Genomic DNA, 20,253 nt, shown 5'->3' on the forward strand with positions numbered 1-20,253 from the left:
GGTCACCGGATTTTGTATTATTTTTTTATTTAAAAATCTTTTCAAAATCTCCTATTAAGAGAAAAATGGAAATATTTATTGTAAATATTGTTGTAAGTCTTTTACCATTTTTAATTATTTATCTTTTTTGCAGCTTTAGCCTCTCAAACATAAAATATATCTCAATCGCATTATGTATATAAATAAAATTAAATTAATTATTTTTCTAAATAGAAAACAATTTTTGCCTTGAATTTTGCAACGTTAATTTGCTTGAACTATTTAAACAAAAACTGAGGGATGACAAATTAATGAAAAGTTTATTTTACACATGAACCGAACACAATTTTATTTATGATTTTAAATAGTTATCGATAGTTTTTTTAATATATTATGATTCATTGGCTGTAAATTACGTTTTTGTTAAATACCCAAACCAATCCAAACTATTCAATAAACTAAATTGCTTAATTAATATCTCTACTGCGCTAGTGGAAATCGAACCTCGGAATCGAACGATAATGAATCATGAATGTACCACGGACCACGAATATGTACGATTACCACAGAGTAACTACAAGTACATTTTGAATGAATTTATCATAAAAAATATTTTGGCATATCCTGTGGCTGTGATTGTCAGTTGTCACGTAATTATGTCAACTGTCAACAATTCAAGCTAACGTGAAAGTAAACAAATAAATAATTAAACTTTATTTTAATATTTAAAAAAAATATTATAAAAATAATTGTATGATCATCAAAAATAGTGTTTAATATGTTTCCTACAAACCACAAGACTATTTTTGTTTTGGATCATACTCCGTATTTCGGTATTTCTTCTGATAATCCTATAGACTTTGATGTAACGAAAAGCCGGGGTCCTGGATATGTCCCCTTGCCTCCTATTTGTAAATCGTTATGGACTTGTAGCGTAGAAGCTGCAGTTGAGTACTGTCGTATCGTTTGGGATTTATTTCCTGAAGGAAAATTGGTTTGTAAATTTGTTTAAGAGGTTATAATAGCCTTCAATGATAATAATTGAGATATTTAAATTTTACATTCTATTAAAGCTGATTGTGGTTGATATATAGGTTACAGTAAACTGGTTTATGCATATATTAATAATTCTCAATCAATTATTGATTGAGTTAAAAGTAAAATAGACTAGTTACTACTACTATTAATATTTTAATGCTGGGAAGCTTCAAATATAACACTTGTGCAAAAGCTCAAACAATTTAATTGAATATTTTACAGGTCAGATTTGTTGTAAGTGATGCTGCAGCACATATTTTGAATACCTGGGCAGTGACACAACAAAACTTGACACATGTAAGTAGCTATGTTTTTACTTTTGGAGAAACTATAATTTAATAACTCAGGCCTCGGAATTACAGACACAATAGAAAACCTATTGTGTTGTGGACCGATCGGGCCGTTCGGGGCTCAATGGGTTAATAAAAGAGTGGTGGTCAATAAAAGAGTTACCTACATTTTACTTGTTACCTCTATTTATCACTACATGTACAAAAATAGTATTTTATTCCAGTAAGTAACATATCTCTTTGTATTTTATTTTTATGTATAAAAATAGTAAATGTAATACTGGTTTTACAAAGCAATTTAAGAGCATGGAAACAGTTTTGGCAGGAATACCTAAACAAGTCATTGGTCAAAAATAATATTACAGATTTTAAATGGACTATGCCTTGTGGGTCCAGTGAGGAGGGGAGCAGGAGGGGATGTAGTGGGACTCTGTGCAGCAATCGAGTCTCTTGGTGAAGCCTCTCCCATACAAGCTTCTAGACCACCTGCTGAGCGACATTTTCAGAATCGGTATGAAATCATGATATTAAATTATTATTATGTACTTTTTTACAACTAGTTTTATAACATACCTATTCTATTGTCATTATATGTCCATACTAATGTACAATTATATCTAATTACATTCCATTGACCATTTCTTTTATAGAAGAATTATTGTTTGATAAGTATTGTACTTGAGAATAAGAATGTTACACTTTAAACTAAAAACAACAATAAGGCAATACTATATGATACTGTCCCTTTAAAAAGTGGAGTGAGTTCTTTAAAGTCATATTGCCTTCATTACCAAACTATTATTTTATGTTTTTGTAAAGGCTACCCACTACCACAATAACATGCTATTCACATATTTCAGTGGCCGTATAATTTGTATAACAAGTGCAAGAGATGATGACTCCATCAGAAGTCTTGCTGAGATTGCTCTCAACACACTGGTGCAGCAAAACAAAAAAGCATCAGTAGTACAACCACCTACTACTACAGATGCGTCTACAAGCACACAGTAAGTTATCTGATATAAAATAAGACTGTATTTGAAAAATATTGCATACTATTGGAAAGAGTATTTTTTTTTTTATAATTTTGTGAATTGAATTACGTTTTGAATATTTCTCCTTTATATTTCCTTTTGCAGAGGCATGTAACCAATAAAATAATATTGTATTATGCTGAATACATATTGCACGTACCTAGTATCGCCCAAAATATCGCGTAAACAATGTTTCTAACATTCTAAATTAATTGTCTCACGTATTCGAATTTACGTATATTATACATGTGAACATATTACTAGAAAATATGTAACTACATATTATAGGTACATATTATTTTAGTTTTAATTTCCGTGATTTATATTAAGTTTTTTTGTCTGAAATATTACTCATATTTCTTGTTGCAACTATGTTGTTTGATTTTTTTTTTCAGACCTCTTGTCGTCCACTATTGTCACTTAGTCATAATTAATGTAACCCCAGAAAAGGCTGAAACTAGAGTTAACAACCAACCACTTGCAGAGGTATTGTTTAGAGATTTTTGTTATATTTTAAATCTTCTATACTTAAGAGCGAAATTAGATACAAATAATGCTTAAAATAGAAAGCTCCTTGACAGTTTGAATAAGTATAACTTGATTTTTTATCTAATATCTTATTTAATAGTGTCAAAACTGTAATTATATTGGATTACATTTACGTAAAGTTTTTAATAGTTTTACCTCTATTGCAGATGGGTGGAGGTTTAATGGGAGTAGAAGTGATAGTTTGTCGAGCGAGTGCCTTAGCTAATTTATTAGGACGGCTAGTACTGCCTCATTACAGGCTTGCTACAACTACAGTCACTGGGATTCCTATGAAGGTAAAGTACCTAATTGTTATGGAGTGTATGGGCAATAACAAATACATTTCACACATTTTGTGTATTTCACATGAAGTATTTATTTTGTAATATCTTACCTTCTCATTCTGACTAATTTAATTTTATATTCATTCTCTCCACTGAGCTCCCCTTACCCTGAATGCATGATAACATTTAAAAAATCCATTTTCATAAATTTTCCTTTCTATAAATTATTATGTTTTGGTTCATCTTAGTTTCTGTTATAATATTGCACTTTTTTTGCTCAATACAGGAAGAGCAAAACGCCAGTTCGAGTGCCAATTATGATGTAGAAATAATTCATTCGGCGGAGGCGCATGCTGGCTTACGAGCCAGTCAAACGGCGGCTGAAGCTAGCGAATCGGTGAGTTTATTTACAATATCTTTATTAGTAAAGGTACTTGTATTTAAGAACTAATGTGTTAATTGTAACTTGTTACTTTTGTTTTTAAGTTTAGTGTTTGCACTTTGCAGTTACTTTCAGCTTACCTATCATGCTTCTTAATGTATTATAGTAATATGCATTGTTACATGGATCTTCCTACTTTATAAACAGATTTTGACTGATTTATTATAGAATGTATGAATTCATAAATAAAACTAGGCTTGTTTTATAATTTACAAATGTCTTCTATCCTTTTTTAGGCAATGTAAAAATGTTAAGAGAAGTTTGCATTTTGTTCATCTTAATATATATATAAATCTCGTGTCACAATGTTTGTCCTCAATGGACTCCTAAACCTCTTAACCGATTATAATAAAATTCGCACACCACGTGCAGTTCGATCCAACTTGAGAGATAGCATAGTTTAAACATGTAGGTACCACGGGCGAAGCCGGGGCGGACCGCTAGTAATATTATATTTCTTCATCTGTCGTTCACTCACGTTCACTTGATTATTTTCACTAATATACAGGTAGTGTTACGCTGGTGGACCCCCCGCGGCGCGGAGGGCGGGGCGGGGGGTTGTAATGGCCCCCTGTGGAGGGTGACCCCCGCGGATGTGGCCTCGCGACCTTCGGCGTGCTTGGTCAACTTTCTGCTTAACGGACGATCTGTTACCCTGGAAGTACCTCAGTAAGTATTTGTAGGATGTGAGAAGCGATATTAAGTATTGAGGGTAGTTGAAAAATGTCTGCTTGTTAAAATTTGTGATAGGTGACGAAAAAAGGTTTTTAATTTGTAGTTCTTACATGATATACAGTTTGGTATTTAAAACTGACCAACTACTTGCTGATAGTCTTTTATGGCTTTATGAGCGAATAAGGAAAAATGTATTGAATAGCAATCTAATTGACCTTTTTTTATTATTATTCTCGTTACAACGACCCATTATTTTTCATTATAGAAGGAAAGGTGGATGCAGATCCGCGTCACACGTGCTAGCGGCTCAAGGAGGGGAGCTATGGATAGGGGCTTTGGGAGGGAGGACTCCGTATGACGATCCTCCCGCTTTGTCGGAAGGCGCTGGAGGACGAGTTACTGATTATAGGTAAAAATTAGCAGTCTGCTGTTTGTTTCTAATAGAGGGATATAGGTCTCCTGTGATTAGGGCATAATTGAATAATAAAATATTTTTTGTACATGCTATAGTCACAAAAGTAAATATTTTGTCACTATCTTACTGTAAAAAAATAGATTAAACAATTATATATGAATACAATTTAGTGTGGAATAGTATGTATTAATATTTTAACTTAAGACATTTGTGATTAGTTTCTATGAAAGTTACATAATATATTTTGATATTTCTTACTTTTCTGGAAGTGGCTTTTCCGTAGAGTGGCCATTTTACCACCTTGGTTGTGCATGTTCTTATAATATTTTACTAGGCTAGAAGACCATAACTACAATCATACATTATAAAACATTAAATAATAAAAGCTTCATCAATGCGGATATTTTTTGCAGGATAAAAGAATTCGGAGCGCTAATGCAACAAAACAAGCTGAATCCATTAAAAGGTAGCGGCGCGAACGCACGCGCTCGAAGCAAATTACAACGGCATACTACTTATTGGCCGTTGACTATTTCATCTACACTCATATTTAACTTGGGATCTGTAAGTGTACTACATTGTATTATGTGAGCCTACTGTTTATTCTTTGGCTGCATTTTATTTTAATTACTCAATTGTTTGATTCAATAATATTATAATTGTGAGTTTTATTCTTAATTTCAGCTTAGTGTATTTCAGATTTTAATTTAAAAAAATAATATGTATTAGGAAATAGCAGTTTGCATTGAAAATATGTAGTAATTATCTTATACCGTTCCATAGATTAATATCCTTTTTAACAGTTCAAAAAAAAATTTAGGAAAATAATTATGGTGATTATTTTTTTTCTACAAAAAATCTAACATATAATTTGGGAATTTTTTTTTTTTTTGCAGGTAATGGATCCCCTAACAAGACTGGTAGTGCAAGAGAATCTCACAGATGAAGAAGTAGACTCGTGTCGAGGGGTGTTGCTATCATTGTTAGGAATGGAATCACGTCATGAGTTCCCCGCTTCACAACTGCCTTCTAACTTAAGGTATTAACGTAAAAGAATTGTACAGCTAATTCATCTTATCAATTGTTATTCTGTAATTCATATAATATATAGTGGTACAAGTAATCTATGATAGTAATATATTATCACTGCAACACTTAAATCTTGTAAATTAAGTATATATTTTTGAAATACAATGTCAAGTTAAAATATATTCCTGATTAAATGTTTACATATTTGATAAAAAAAAATTTATGTTCACATATGTTTATGGTTTGTGCTGAATCTTATTGAACTTAACTAAAAAGGGAAAAATAAACTTCATTTGTGTGTGAAAAATTGTCCTGAAATATTTATTTATTTACTAGCGGTTCGCCCGGGGTACCTACATGTTTACGTTTTTTTTTCATAAAAACTATCCTATCTCTCAAGTTGGATCGAACTGCACATGGTGTGCGAATTTTATTATAATCGGTTAAGTGGTTTAGGAGTCCATTGAGGACAAACATTGTGACACGGGATTTATATATATTAAGATTTCAAATATTTATTTAGAGGGAAGTCAAGCGGTCGCCGCGAAGAACAATGGCGGCAAGTGTGGGGCGAGCTTGAGGCGTTGATCCGAGCGCACTCCGCGTCGCCCGCGCACCGAGCGCTGCTGCGGACGCTGCTCGAGTGCAAGTCGCACAACCATAGTGCAGACGGTGAGATTTAGTTGTTTTTGTTCATTTGTATGGTAGTTATTGAAGTGAAACTTCTATATCGGGGTTGGAAAAAAATTTTGTGTAACATTTTTTCGTTACGCGTGACAGTTTTCCGTTACGCGCCATTTTTTCTTATCCCTACCACGCGTGATTCGACGTATTTCTGTAAAGTTGTATAAATTATTTTTTTAAAAATAAGGTCATAAAGAAGTTTCACTTCGTACGTGTGTAAACTAATACACGCACACATTTTTTTAAGTTATAGCCTTTGCTCGCATGGTAAAAAAATCGGGTACGAGATGTTTCACTACGTAAAAAGTATCCTCACTCTCTAACTGCTAAAAAATGTAACTGTACAAAATCGCTCCGATGTATAATACTACATAGTAAGGATTTGTATATTCATACTGGATTACCCGGTGAACTTCCTATGAATGACATGTATTGTTGAAAAAATATTTTCCGTTACTTGTAATTTATGTCCCTTGACTAATATTTCGAGATCAAAATTTTCTACTGGAAACGGCAAATGATTTTTATAAAGATTGATTCATATAATTATTTGAGTAACCTTGCATTGCCAATGTTTTTAAAATTTGATGTTCAGCTGTATGTTATATACAACATAGCTCAATATATGTTGAGATAAGTTTTCTTTCTCTCGTGTTTTCGTGTTCGGTTCAGTGGTTTTAGTGTCAAATATACATTTACACGTGTAATTGATTCAGTAAAGGTTTCATGTAAGAAATACTTACCATTAAGTTTTATGCTTATTAACATCCATCTTTAGTCAAAACACTTGCTCCACTTCTATTTCAAACTAACCAAGAAAAATAACTTCATTAATTAGTATTTAAGTAATAAGTATGTAATGCTTTCAAATAATTTAACATTTAATTTTTCAAGGCGAATCATCACGCGCAACAGTAATCCGAGCCACAACAGATTCCCCACTATCACCAGTGGGAGCTGGCAACGGGAACAGTAGCGATGTATGGGCTCCTAGAAATGCCCTAGATGCGTTACTAGGAGCTCCCAGACCACCTAGACGACCTGACTTCGCTGGACGAATGGCCGCTGGGAATAGAGTTGCTACTTTGTACCAGCACTTACAGCAAGACGTAGAGACTACCAATTAGTCGCGAAAGCGATCCAAGAAAGAATAGGCATGTTGAGATGTGACGTCATAGGTGGTTAATGGAATGGATAGAATTTGGTTGGCAGACGTCAAAGGTTCCTATTCTTGGTTGGATCGCATTGCTGATTCTAATTGAAAACAGTTTGCAACTATGAAGTGTACGCAAATTTGTTTATATTTAACTCTAGCTGCGCTCCGCGGTTACAACCGCGTGGCTCCGCTCCTGTTGATCTTAGCGTGATGATATAATATTTAGCCTATAATCTTCCTCGATGAATGGGATATCCAACAACGAAAGAATTTTTCAAATCGGACCAGTAGTTCCTGAGATTAGCGCGTTCAAACAAACTCTTCAGGTTTATAATATTAGTATAGATGATAAAGAAATTGGTTTCGTATACCAGTTTTCAAGGTAAATTTTAAACATGGAAACCCTCGTTTATCATGAAATGTTTATTACTTCTCTGGTTTTATGTAATTTGGTATAGTATAAAGTGTAACTTAGGAATATAGTAATGAATTCCTTCATAATAACAATTTTATGAAATACTTAACTTCTTATACAAACAAATGTATTATTTATTGTTAAGGCTACTGTATAAATTGTTATTAAAAATAAGTCAATATAATGTATTTTTATAATTTTAGTGCCCACTTATTTTGTATCTAGACTGTTCAACTTTAATTTTACAAACTTCATTACTTACAACCTATTGAAGCAGAAATATTTTTACAATTTACAACTTACAGTACTTGTGCTCACTATTGAAAAGCATGTGATTTCTACAATGTAGATGCTAAACAATTTGTTGTGTCATAAAAAAGTAATCCAATTCCTCTATTTCTACGTCTACGAGTCGGAAGCCATAAAGTGTAGATAATCTCTTCAATGCTTACTTCCCTTTATATGTATGGATTAATTCAAATGGTTGTATAGTTCAAGTGTATAATTACTTAAACCAGTTAGGTAGCAAACATATTAAAAATTATGTCTTTATTATTACAATGTTATCGTAAACATTGAATTACAGTTTGAAGTAATAGTTATGTTAACTACAATTCCAAGAAACATAATAGATCAATATTGAATGTATGTTTGAGAACAAGGTAAATCAATAAAAATGCGACATTATAAAATTAATATCTTATATTTGTTCAATAAAAACTACATTGTGGGCCCGTGTGCCCGGCGCCCGGGTAACACGTCCTTTGTATTATCTTGTTGCATATAAACTCTGCGGGCAGACTGTATCATAAGGCAATGGAGTGAGTGTCGTCAAGGCATCTGGTCCTGTCGCGGCTTCCCCTCGCCTCCCCGACCCTTCGCCGCCTATCGTTACAATTATTGGAATGTCACGAATGCTAACTCGAAAATCATCAAACGAAACTAAGGCCGCGAGCCGCTCACCACCGCTGTACAATCGAGCGCCCGAAGTCCAAACGCATCCGTCAAAACGATTAAATTACAATAATAATAATAATCATCGATCGCGATCGACCGTCCAATTAATCAATTAATTAATACCCTATAAAACTTACAAAAATCGACCGGTAAAACTTAAGCTAAGTTAAAATTAAACGGAATTGAAAAATAAATTACCTAGGTACAATGTTTTTAAGTCTAGTAAGCTATTTATATAGGCGCGCGGGGTCGGTGGGGGCGCTGTCAGTGCGTGGCCTCGCGCAGCTTCTTGGCCACGGGCGGCGCCTCCGACGCGTCGCCCAGCGAGCTCTCTTCTGCTGAACTCGCTTCTTCTATTTGTCTGTGCAACAATATATTTTTATTAGAGGCATCAGAATACAAAACATTATTTACAATAATTAAAAAAAATTCTTGCTGTGGCAAGTATTATTATTTGGTTCGACATAAAAGAAAATATTTTTTTCAATTATATCTCAAGGTGGCAAGTATGTGTGAATGATCTGACATTTGCTAAGACATTGCTGATTAATCTCATAGTAAATAAAACTCAGCGTTTGTAGTATTAATTCTTAAAAGATAATGAAGTCCCTATAACATGTACTAAACATATAGGGACTTCTATGTAATTAGTGTATGCCTGTAAGTACCATTGAGCATAAAACAAATACGGGACATTGGATATAGATTAAATATAACATAGTAATTCTCAATGAATTTAATAATAAATAACTCATAAGCTTGGCATAACAGTTACAACACTATATCTATCCAAAGCATGATAATGGCATGGGAAACTACCAAGGACGTAACAATTGTGGTTAAATAATTAGTTTTTTATCAAATTTGTAGTTGTACAAATTAAAGTGATTAAAAACATGTGCCATGTTAACAACCCAAAACTTATTAAGCACATGTATATTAAATTTAATGATTGCTAGCATAAAATATGAGGAATTTATTAAAACCTACCAAAAACCTTTACACTTACATATTGAAAAACTAGCTGTGCCCGCGACTTCGTCCGCGTGGAATAGTGACTGCATAGTAGTTACTACTTAACTTTTATTGAATAAACACGTACTACCATAAATCATTAAAAAAACTTTTAGTAAAATTTATTACTAAACTGAGCTAAAAAGATAAATGCCTAACTAATTAATTTTCTACGTAAAATTTATTTTAAATTATGTCATATTATTTTTTAGGCACCAGGAGGGAAAGGAGCAAATTTATTTTCCTTCCTTCCTTATATGGATGTTTTTGACAATATATTGTGCAGCAAATGAGTGCCGTGACAAACGTCAAAACGCAAAGGAATAGAATCCGCTATGATACTAATTGACATAAGCGTACTGATGATGTTTTACTAAAGATTTGTTCACCCTACCAACGACGACGACGATCACGAACAAAATTTTCATCCAGTCGCAATTTAATAAAATTGTGCAAAACACATCATACGCTTATGACAATTAGTATCGTAGCGGATTCCTTCTATTCCTTTGCGTTTTGAGGTTTGTCTCAGCGCTCATCTTTCCTGTCTCGCGCCTGTAGTAATTAAACCGTTTAGACTGTGCAATAAAAATTAAATAAAAAAAAACCCAACGCAATGAAGAAAAGTGCATAGAAAAAGGAATAAATAATTTCACAAACTTCCCGAAGATCTTTAAAAATAAATACCATTTTAAATATTTATAAAAATAAAAAAAACAAAGTCGTCGGGGCTGCCATACCATCATTATCATATTATCATAATTTTAAAGATCGTCGGGAAGTTTGTAAAATTATTTATTCCTTTTCCTTCATTGCGTTGGGTTCCTACATTCCTACATCATATTGATATCTATAAGTTTGTTGCTCCTTGACATCTTTTAAGTCGGGCCGTAACCGTGCACAAATTGTAATGGACCACCACAGTGGCAAAAGAAGTGGTATATTTAAGAAAAAAATTGCGCCGCACCAGGCCTATGTGGCTTTTAGTAGAATTCAAAATTTCCAGGGTGTGGCTATCCTCTCGCTCCCATATCCCCCTCTTCTTTCACAGACTCAACCTTTCCATCCCTAGTAAATGGCAGAACCGATTTTGATGTAAACCATATTATCTAATTGTACCTATATGTACACGACATATCCTGTCGTTTGATGCTCCATTTGGTTTATTTACCTAACCACTATCACCCCTAAAGTGTAATATACGGATGAACCGATTTCGATAAAACATTACTAATTGTAATTCACACGTTGCTCTTTGATATTTTGATATGCCGCTTGAGATATTATTTGACCACATTCGATTATTGTTCATTCCCACTTTTACCGCTGTAATCTGTGCTGTAATCTAATAAATGGAAAAACCGAATTGGATAAAAATAGAACTATAACTGTACTTCACCCGTTATGCACTTTCATTTGATATGTCACTTAGGTATACTTGACAACAATCGTTTCTTTCATTCCAACTTTTACCCATATATAGGTATAGTAAATGGATGAACCGATTTTGATAAAATATGTCCAATTATACTTTACACGTCATGCACTTTCATTTCATATGTCACTTGAGTCAAAATACATTTTTTTATTACCTAAAACTTTTATATCGTATATCAAATAAATGGATGAACCGATTTTGATAAAATTTGACTTATTGTTACTGATAGGTCGTTCACTTTCATTTAATATATCACTAAAGTATATTCGATAACTTTAGTTATTTTCATTCCTACTTTTACCTCTATATGTATACCTAGGTATAATAAATGGATTAACCTATTTTGATATAGTTTATCTAAGAACCAGCATCAGAAAATATGCTGCCTAACAAAAAAACCGCATCTAATTACCTGCTAGTGAGCTACGGTGGCACAAACAGATACACACACAGACACACATAGCGGTCAAACACTTATCACCCATCTTTTTGCGTCGGGGGTTAAAAATATTATAATACGACATAATTTGAAGGACATTTTATGTATAAAATACCTAAAAATAAGCATAATTTTAATTTGACCCCTCCCCCCCTACTACATCAGCTTACCCCCCACCCCCACCCCACCCTTGGGGAATTTCGATATGATCACCTGGACATTTTATAGAAATAACTGTAGCGTATAACAGATAACTTACGTTTTAACGTACACTGTATAATAGTGTACCATAGAATGCCTTAGCAAATGTTCGCCGTGAATACTTAAATGGTCATAACTTTTTTATTTATAAACCGATTGACATGAAATAAACACTAAATGTTAAATGAAGATTACCACAATATATTAATGAAAACCGCATTTAAATCGGATAAGCCGTTTCTGAGATTAGCGTGTTCAAACATACAGACAAACAGACAAACGGACAAACAGACAAAAAAAATTTTAACGACAGTTTTGGGTTTGGGATCGATTTAGTAATAACCCCTGTTAATTTTTTTTTACATATTTTCATTGTACAGACACCACTTTTCTAGAATTTTATTATATGTATTGATTGATTACTTAGAGGAGTCCATTAGATAATCCCTATCACATACAAACTCCAGTAATAAAATTAACATGGAAAAAGAGAAGAAAAAACAGACATGCTTCATAAGGAAAGCCATATCTCATTCTGAGGATAAAATAACAAAACTAGATAGCTCAAGATGACGATGAGAACACCTTTATAATATCATGCTGGGGATAAAATAAAAAAAAAAGACGGGTTGCACTCCGGGAGTGCCGCAGAAGTGTAAAGGCGCGTAGTAGAGAGGGGATAGCTGTCTACTCTCCATCCGTCTTACGCTTTTTCGACCAGGTCACGTGTCCTGACGCGAGTTTAAGATTTTATACCCATTACAGAAAAAGTGCTCAACGCCGCTAAAGAAGTTTTCACTTCAATAAAAAAAAAATACTAGAAAGCTCAAGATGACGATGATAACACCTAATATCATGCTGGGGATAAAATAAAAAAAAAACTCAAGATGATGAAAACGAAGATATTACAATTAAAAAAAAAAACAAACCTTTTAGCGCGCGGCGTGCTGAGCGCAGAGTCGGAGTTGTCGGAGGGAGAGGCGGGGGTCGCGGGGTCGGAGGGGGACGCGCCCTTCGCGTCCATAGAGTCCTCCGTGCAAGATGTCATGTCTTCCGCGCACTCTGATGATAGTTTGCCTGCAAGTTGCGGACATTTGTTAGGTTTAACCACTTAGTTGTACCTTGATGACTAGGCTAAGCTCGGCGTTTTCATACAATTTAAAAAATAATTGCTTATAAATTTATAAAAAATAGAAAAAATTCGATCACGAGGCGGGACTCGAACCCGCATCCTTTCGCACCATTCCGGGGCGGATGCCTGACCAACTCAGCCACTCGTGACCCGCCTCGTGATCGAATTTTTTCTATTTTTTCTATTCTTTATAAATTTATATTTATAAAGCATTTGAATGCCATAAAACCAAAAAAATAAATTCAACAAATAATTGCTTGATAATTTTACTCGAATATTTTGCTATTTTATTGTTCTTTAGCCCTATTTACTACCAGGCTAGAACAACGTTTTTTGACAATTTCTAAAAAAGACTTAGCTAGATAACACTACTCTTTTTTTTATCTCTTCAAATGTGTTGATAGTGTTTATACTTTATAATGATAAAGATGTCTTCTTAATGAATACTATCAACTTGTAGTGTGGCTAATAAAGTTGAATGTGCGTGAGAGTCAAATGTCTAATAAAAGATATGCAACTTTCAGGTTTCTTCATCTAGCAGAAACAAATATGTAAATGTAGGTTGATTAATTGCTTTGTTTGCAGTATTGTGTAAAATGTTAAAGGCCAGACCTGTTGAGGGTTTAATTGGCAATATGTTTATAGCCATATAAAGTGATTTAATAATTACTTTTAAACATTAATCATTATGACAGAAATGTTGGATGTTTTACATAAATTAGAAAACTTTTAAAACCATGTGTTGGTTGGTAACAACCATTATAGTGATTGCATTGTAAAATACATATCATATTGAAGATAATAAGTCACTTTTTTAAAACAAACCTCTATTATAAGTGTATCACATGAGGTCACAAAATAAAATTAAATAAAGACAGACATTTTCTTATGTTTTAACTACACTAATGTTCTAATTTAGTTTTAAATGTTATTTTAAACTGATGTAGATCATACAGATGTTATATCTTTATTATTATATTCCTTGAAATGAATATCCTGAGCAAGCCTTTTGAAAATAATCATTTAAACATTAAGGGAGCGCATAAAGCAAAATAACCAATCTTCTATTAGATGATACGTGTAATATGCAAGACCAAATCTAAAAAATAAAATATATATCAAACTAGATGATATGTTCAACGATTCTGTTTAATCAAAAACATAAAATATTAAAATTTACTCGATAAAAAAAAATCACCAAGTTAGCTCTAATTTTCACACTTTTACGTTTTCTACTTGACATGGTAATACTTTTATCGTGACAAAATCAAACGTTTATCTCGAGAAAAAAAGAGCGCCAAAAGTGGTTTATCGCAGATAAAACCAAAACTAAAAGTAATTTCACAAAATGCTCTGACAAATATCTTGCAAATGTTTAAATATAATTGTTTATGAAAAAAAAATCATAATAAGTATTACCATGTCAAGTAGAAAACGTAAAAGTGTGAAAATTAGAGCTAACTTGGTGATTTTTTTTTATCGAGTAAATTTTAATATTTTATGTTTTTGATTAAACAGAATCGTTGAACATATCATCTAGTTTGATATATATTTTATTTTTTTTGATTTGGTCTTGCATATTACACGTATCATCTAATAGAAGATTGGTTATTTTGCTTTATGCGCCCCCTTAACAATAATACATACATATTACTAACAATAATACTAACCATTACCATTTGTGGGTGGTTCTAAATTGCTTTCGTCACTGGGCAGTGGTGAGCCACCATTAGTTGGTGTGGTTAATTTTGGTTCCTTGCCTAACAGCTCTGGTTGTAAATCTGATACAATATTGTGTGTCCATAACGCCAGCTCTACCATATGTGGTGACCATTTCTTGCCACAGCCGTTTTGTTCCTGGGACAAATAAATATTTATATTAAAATGTTGTACATATTGAATTTTATGAAAAACATTTACTAGTGATTTGAATGTGGAGCCAAAATTGATTGTTTTAAATTTTTAATGGTTAAATCTTATGTCATGCAAAAAGTAATGACACTTTTAATATAGCTTTTTTAATGATTGTTGAATGATAAAGTGCATTTTCAAAGAGCGGTTCCTGATTCTATGCCATTATTACAAACTGATTTAAAACACAAATTTCTATTAAATATATTACCTTCATTTTTGCCTTCAATAATATGCATGAAAAATTATTAATATATGTTTGTACAGACTCTTTTAATACATGTTCACTACAAAGACTTTTAATCATACAGAAGGGAAGCAGCTGTCTTGGAATCATTAATGTGAAATTAATTGCCTTAGCAACATCTGTTCTTTTTAAACATTTGTAGTTCTTGAATTTATAGGAATGGGTATATTTCTATGAAACAATTAAAATATTATTCATCACTATTGACAATTATAAACAAAGGACAATGAATTTATTTAAATTGTTAAGTAATGAATAACATTTACAAGAAACCACACAAAAGTTAGATAACTATGATTCTAAAGTTAAAAATTTCCATTGACAAACAATACTGAAACTCACCTTATTTAACCTATCACAGACGTTTCTAATATGTTTAACAAAATTGAGGTATTCCTTGGCAGTGTAGTCGCTCCCCTCCATTTCGGGGATGGCCTGTATACATTCATCGGCCATAAACGGCGCTATATCGGGACTCGCAGCAGCTAGTAGAGCTGATGCTGTTGCTGTGCCCACACCCTTGAGATTACTTAATGCTGTCATCGCTGACTCAATGTTTGGCAATTTCCGGAAAGCTTTTTTCGTCTCCTGCATCACTGCTCTGGGTGTGTTCACTTTTATGAGGTATGATAGTTGTGGGTAGAATTTCCCTCTCTGGAAATAAATTTGTAATGTTGAGCTATAATTATCATGTTAATAAATGATATGGATGGTTGTTCAGTTCAAAGTATTATTATCGTAATAGTTGAGGAGCTTCGGAACAAAAACCGCTAAATCCACTTTCTAAGATTTTTGACAAATCGGAAAAAACGTTTTATTTCTTTGTTTTTTTAGGTAAAAGAGAGTAGAAAATCTTAATATATCAACACTAGCAACATTGTTTGGTGGCCAAAACAACAGATTCGTGTGTGAAGTAATAAACGAAAAAAAAAATGGATATAGCGGTTTTTGCTTAGACTATCCGGATTTATCGTTTTTTGAAAAAATCAACTAAGGATTTATCGCTATGTGAAAAAACCATTAACATTTTTGGTTAAAACTAAGTATATGAGGAATTAAATAATTAAAAATAAAAAATTGATATATCGGTTTTTGTCTCAACCTTATAAAAATCTATCAAATTATTGTAGGATTTATCGGTTTCTGTTAAGATATCAATTTTCTTTTACCTCATCAGTGGATTTATCGGTATCTGTATAGATCATTTAACTTGAAGCGCTTTTTCTACTAGATTCATCGGCTTTAGAACAGATTCAATAAGCTTATCATGTAAAATTATGCAAAAGCATCGAAATTACAAAAAAAAAAAAAATAATACAGCATGGCGTTTATCGGTTTTTGTTCCAACCCTCCTCAGTTTTAAGTTGTGAAGGCAAATAAATGAAATTTTTATTATTTTATTATTTATATTCTATAGCCATATTTTGAACATAGTATGATAAATATATGTAAGTCATAATTTATATGGGACCAAAACAATTAGACAAATAAAGATTTACTTACGGCTTGCTTCCATTTCATCAGCTGTACCAACTCTTCGTGTACCATATGTGCATCCTTTCCCCTTGATTTGATCTTCTTTGGTAATTCATTCTGGTACCTATAACAAACAAAAAAATTAAGCAAATAATATAGGTATTTATAATATTTATTTTTAAAGGTATAGATCTATTTAACATATACTAAACTATGTAAGCATAATAATATATACATTTTTTATTGTATTCAAATTATTATTAATTGTATGAAATTCTTATAAAATAAACCAGAGAATTCAGAAATTTTAATAAAATAAAATAAAAATTAAATCTTGTAACCGTTGTAGGTATAATTTAAAAGAAAAAAAAAATGAAAATTCTTTGTTTGAACTTGTATTGTTATTCCAGTTTTTATGACCTACATGAAACCCACATGTTATGCACATTGCACAATGGTGTTATTATTACTTATTTTCAACATATTGCATATTATATGAGGGGTTATATTGTATGTATTTAATTCCGTTGGCTAAAAAGTGTATGGTTCTATTGATTCAAGCATTTATAAGTTATAGTCGAGAGTACTTATTGAACCTTGTTCAACATAAAAGCTAAATGGCAAGTCACCATTTTGAGCGGATGTGAATTCTATTCAACAAAGCTTTGTCTTACTACTTGTTCCAAGTAGGTACAAAATAAATAAAATAACACGAGTAATGTTTAATCAAGGATCTATGGAATTACCGAGCGAACGCTGTAAAACAAGTACATTATAAATGCAATATATGAGCGATGATACGTAAAGGACAGCCACCATTTTATAACGCCTAAGCGCGGCGATATTTTCCCCCACACTGGCTTCAGGAAAAACGATAGTGTCAATTATTTGACATCGATCCCACGTGACGCAGTGATTTTAATGAGCCGTCCGCGGACTAGAGATGCAGTCCGCGAGGGAGGTAGCTATCAAATCAGTTTGCACGGATACACACACAATACAAGTTCATTGACACGCCACGGCCGCATTTTCTCCTTTGAAAGACGTCGCACTTACCAGTTGTCCAATTTTATCAGCTCCTCTGGTTTCTTTGTTTTCTGTTCAGCTTTAAGTTTAATTGCTTGTGGATATAACTTTAAAACACTGTCAAACTGTTTTGCATCCGCCTCCAGAAAGAAAGTAGACGTGTCTTTCGCGGTAGCCATTGTGAACGTTCTAAATGTACAACACTCTGCGTACCTATTTAGTTAGCTATAGCGCCGAACTCGACGCGGCGGCAGCACCTGGCCAACTGGGCGCCCTCTCCCCACTCGCCGCCATCTTGTTAAACCTCGACGTGACGTCGATAATATTACTTGAAATAATTTTATTTATTGTGGCCTATTTTGACCAAATATTTAAAAATGCTACAAAAATAACTAGATAAATATTCGATAAATTTTTATATATGACTAAATATTATTCTTTATTTATGAAACATGCCTACGTGATCGAAACAAAAAACATACTCACTCGACATAGCAAGGTTATATCGGACACGCTTCGAGTCGTGGCATCGCGCATCTGTGTGACCTCCATAGGGAATATTGGGATAACACGGGATTAATTCCATTATTTAACACAAAATATCACTGTTTTATATTGACACAAATTGATTTTGACATAAACATTAGTCGTAAAATCGCAATTATGTTAGTCACGTCGACCTCGGCGCACTATCAATTTCCTTAAACGTGACGCAACACACGACACCGTTCTACCGAAACGGCTTTGGTAAACACGCATATTTTCCGTTGCATTGCAGTACACACTGAGCTCGGAGTAGTCATGAAGTAGTAACTAGCGGTGTACATAAGGCATTTAGGTAGTACGACGTACATATCACCGGGGTGGAACGTCACACCAATCGGCTTTGTTGTTTTGATAGATCGGCACGTGCTCCACTCCCTCGTTTTAATTTTCGTGTTATAGTTTTATTTGAATCAATAAGCCATAAAGACGTTTAACGGTTTGTCTGATTCATTGAGCGCTATTTTCACTACCAGTACGGTACTTAGCTTAGTTGCTCATTGCACAGTAACATTACATACCTAGGTATTTCATTTCCTTTAATTATTGTAATTGGGATCCAGGATATGTATGATCTAGGAGATGTGGATAGTGCACATATTTGATTTGATGTACTCAAAAATCACATGCAACGTTGTATCAATTCTTAGGATTTTACGGTTTTACCATAATAGGTATACCTAAAATGCAAAATTATCAATGCAACTTAGAAAAAGAAATAGAAATATAGAAAATTTTTAAACAATCAATTTACATATTACCTACGAAAGTTCAATATTAAATAACAACTTATTAATAGTTAGATATCATAATAAATAATAATAGTTTAATAAAACTAAAAAAACACGCTTTTTATAGAAAACCGAACTAAAAAATAGAAAATTTTATTAAATTAGTGTATTGTCATCGGTCCTCAATAAATCTACAAAGTTTGAACGAAATCTGGTCGTTTAAAGTGGGTCAAAATCGCGCCCAAAGAAGTCGGTTACAAACATACAAACATATAGGTGAAGCTAATATAAAGCGTGTAAACAAAAATAATTCCTTTATTTAACAAGACAGGATTATTACAATATGGTGTATGATGATGTAGATATATGTATATGTATTTATTGAATCAGAATTTAATCAAGACACTACGGAAATTTTAATTCCCACATAGGTACATGTTAATTCGATAAACGTAATTTATGCGAATTCCACAATTGTCTAATAAAATAATAAATAAAATATTATAAATTAAAATTACTCGATAAATAAATAGATCCAAGTTGACGTCATTACAAAGACATTTCGTAGAGATTTTAGAAATATTCATTCATATAATTTTTACTAATCATATTTGACAGATGACTAGGTACATCACGGGTCACGGGTCAAGTCGTTTTAGTAGCCGACCGCGACGTCAAAAAAAGGAGAACTTTTGTATTCGATGGTATTCGACTGTATTTTTGCCAGAAGCGTAGCGTGCCTTGGCGGGACCCCGTATAAAAATTTGTTTGGGGGCCCTTAGGAAGGGTAAAGATTTCTCACAAAAAAAAATTTTTGCATAAAATTAAAAGAAATATTTATTCATCATAATTATCTATCTGTCACATTCCAAAATTTTTACAAACAATTCAAATTAAATATATATATACATATATCTACACAGAGGAGGCCAGAAAATTGTTTTTTTTTACTTTTGTCATTTCTGAAAAAAAAATTGGGAAGTTTTTAGTAATTTTTGCTTACGCACGTTGGGGGCCCCGTATAATTGATACGGCAGATACGGCGGTAGCTACGCCCCTGATTTTTGCCCTCACACCGATCGAACCTTTTCGGGACTGAACTCTACTTTTCAGGACTGAATAAAACAAAATATAGTCATTAACATTAATCACAAAATGTATCTATCTAC

The 20,253-nt window shown here is 32.9% G+C and overlaps 2 protein-coding genes across 4 annotated transcripts; one reads left to right on the plus strand and one right to left on the minus strand.

Annotated features, from left to right (window-relative positions):
* The first annotated feature begins 640 nt into the window (after positions 1 to 640).
* asun (integrator complex subunit 13 asun) lies at positions 641 to 8,171 on the plus strand. Its single transcript, XM_090104565.1, has 13 exons — positions 641 to 973; positions 1,240 to 1,314; positions 1,673 to 1,818; positions 2,168 to 2,314; positions 2,737 to 2,827; positions 3,037 to 3,165; positions 3,440 to 3,550; positions 4,104 to 4,264; positions 4,536 to 4,679; positions 5,099 to 5,249; positions 5,582 to 5,724; positions 6,238 to 6,386; positions 7,293 to 8,171. The coding sequence occupies exons 1-13, from the start codon at positions 758 to 760 to the stop codon at positions 7,523 to 7,525; spliced, it is 1,896 nt and encodes a 631-aa protein (XP_089960691.1). The 5' UTR covers positions 641 to 757; the 3' UTR covers positions 7,526 to 8,171.
* Positions 8,172 to 8,653: 482 nt separating this feature from the next.
* On the minus strand, positions 8,654 to 18,609 carry Amun (protein amun). 3 transcript variants are annotated; one of them, XM_090104563.1, is made up of 7 exons: positions 18,297 to 18,609; positions 17,841 to 18,114; positions 16,812 to 16,908; positions 15,651 to 15,962; positions 14,821 to 15,007; positions 12,948 to 13,095; positions 8,654 to 9,287 (listed from the first exon to the last, which is right to left on the minus strand). In XM_090104563.1, the coding sequence occupies exons 2-7, from the start codon at positions 17,987 to 17,989 to the stop codon at positions 9,191 to 9,193; spliced, it is 990 nt and encodes a 329-aa protein (XP_089960689.1). In that variant the 5' UTR covers positions 17,990 to 18,114; positions 18,297 to 18,609; the 3' UTR covers positions 8,654 to 9,190. The 3 variants fall into 3 exon arrangements, with proteins under 3 accessions (XP_089960689.1, XP_089960690.1, XP_089960688.1); XM_090104564.1 differs by lacking the exon at positions 18,297 to 18,609 and having other exon boundaries at positions 14,827 to 15,007; positions 17,841 to 18,269; XM_090104562.1 differs by lacking the exon at positions 18,297 to 18,609 and having other exon boundaries at positions 17,841 to 18,264.
* Positions 18,610 to 20,253: the final 1,644 nt, after the last annotated feature.

Source organism: Colias eurytheme, chromosome 8, assembly GCF_061535395.1.
Source record: "Colias eurytheme isolate Ceu_HAF_F1 chromosome 8, ilColEury1 Martin Lab GWU primary, whole genome shotgun sequence".
NCBI lineage: Eukaryota > Metazoa > Arthropoda > Insecta > Lepidoptera > Pieridae > Colias > Colias eurytheme.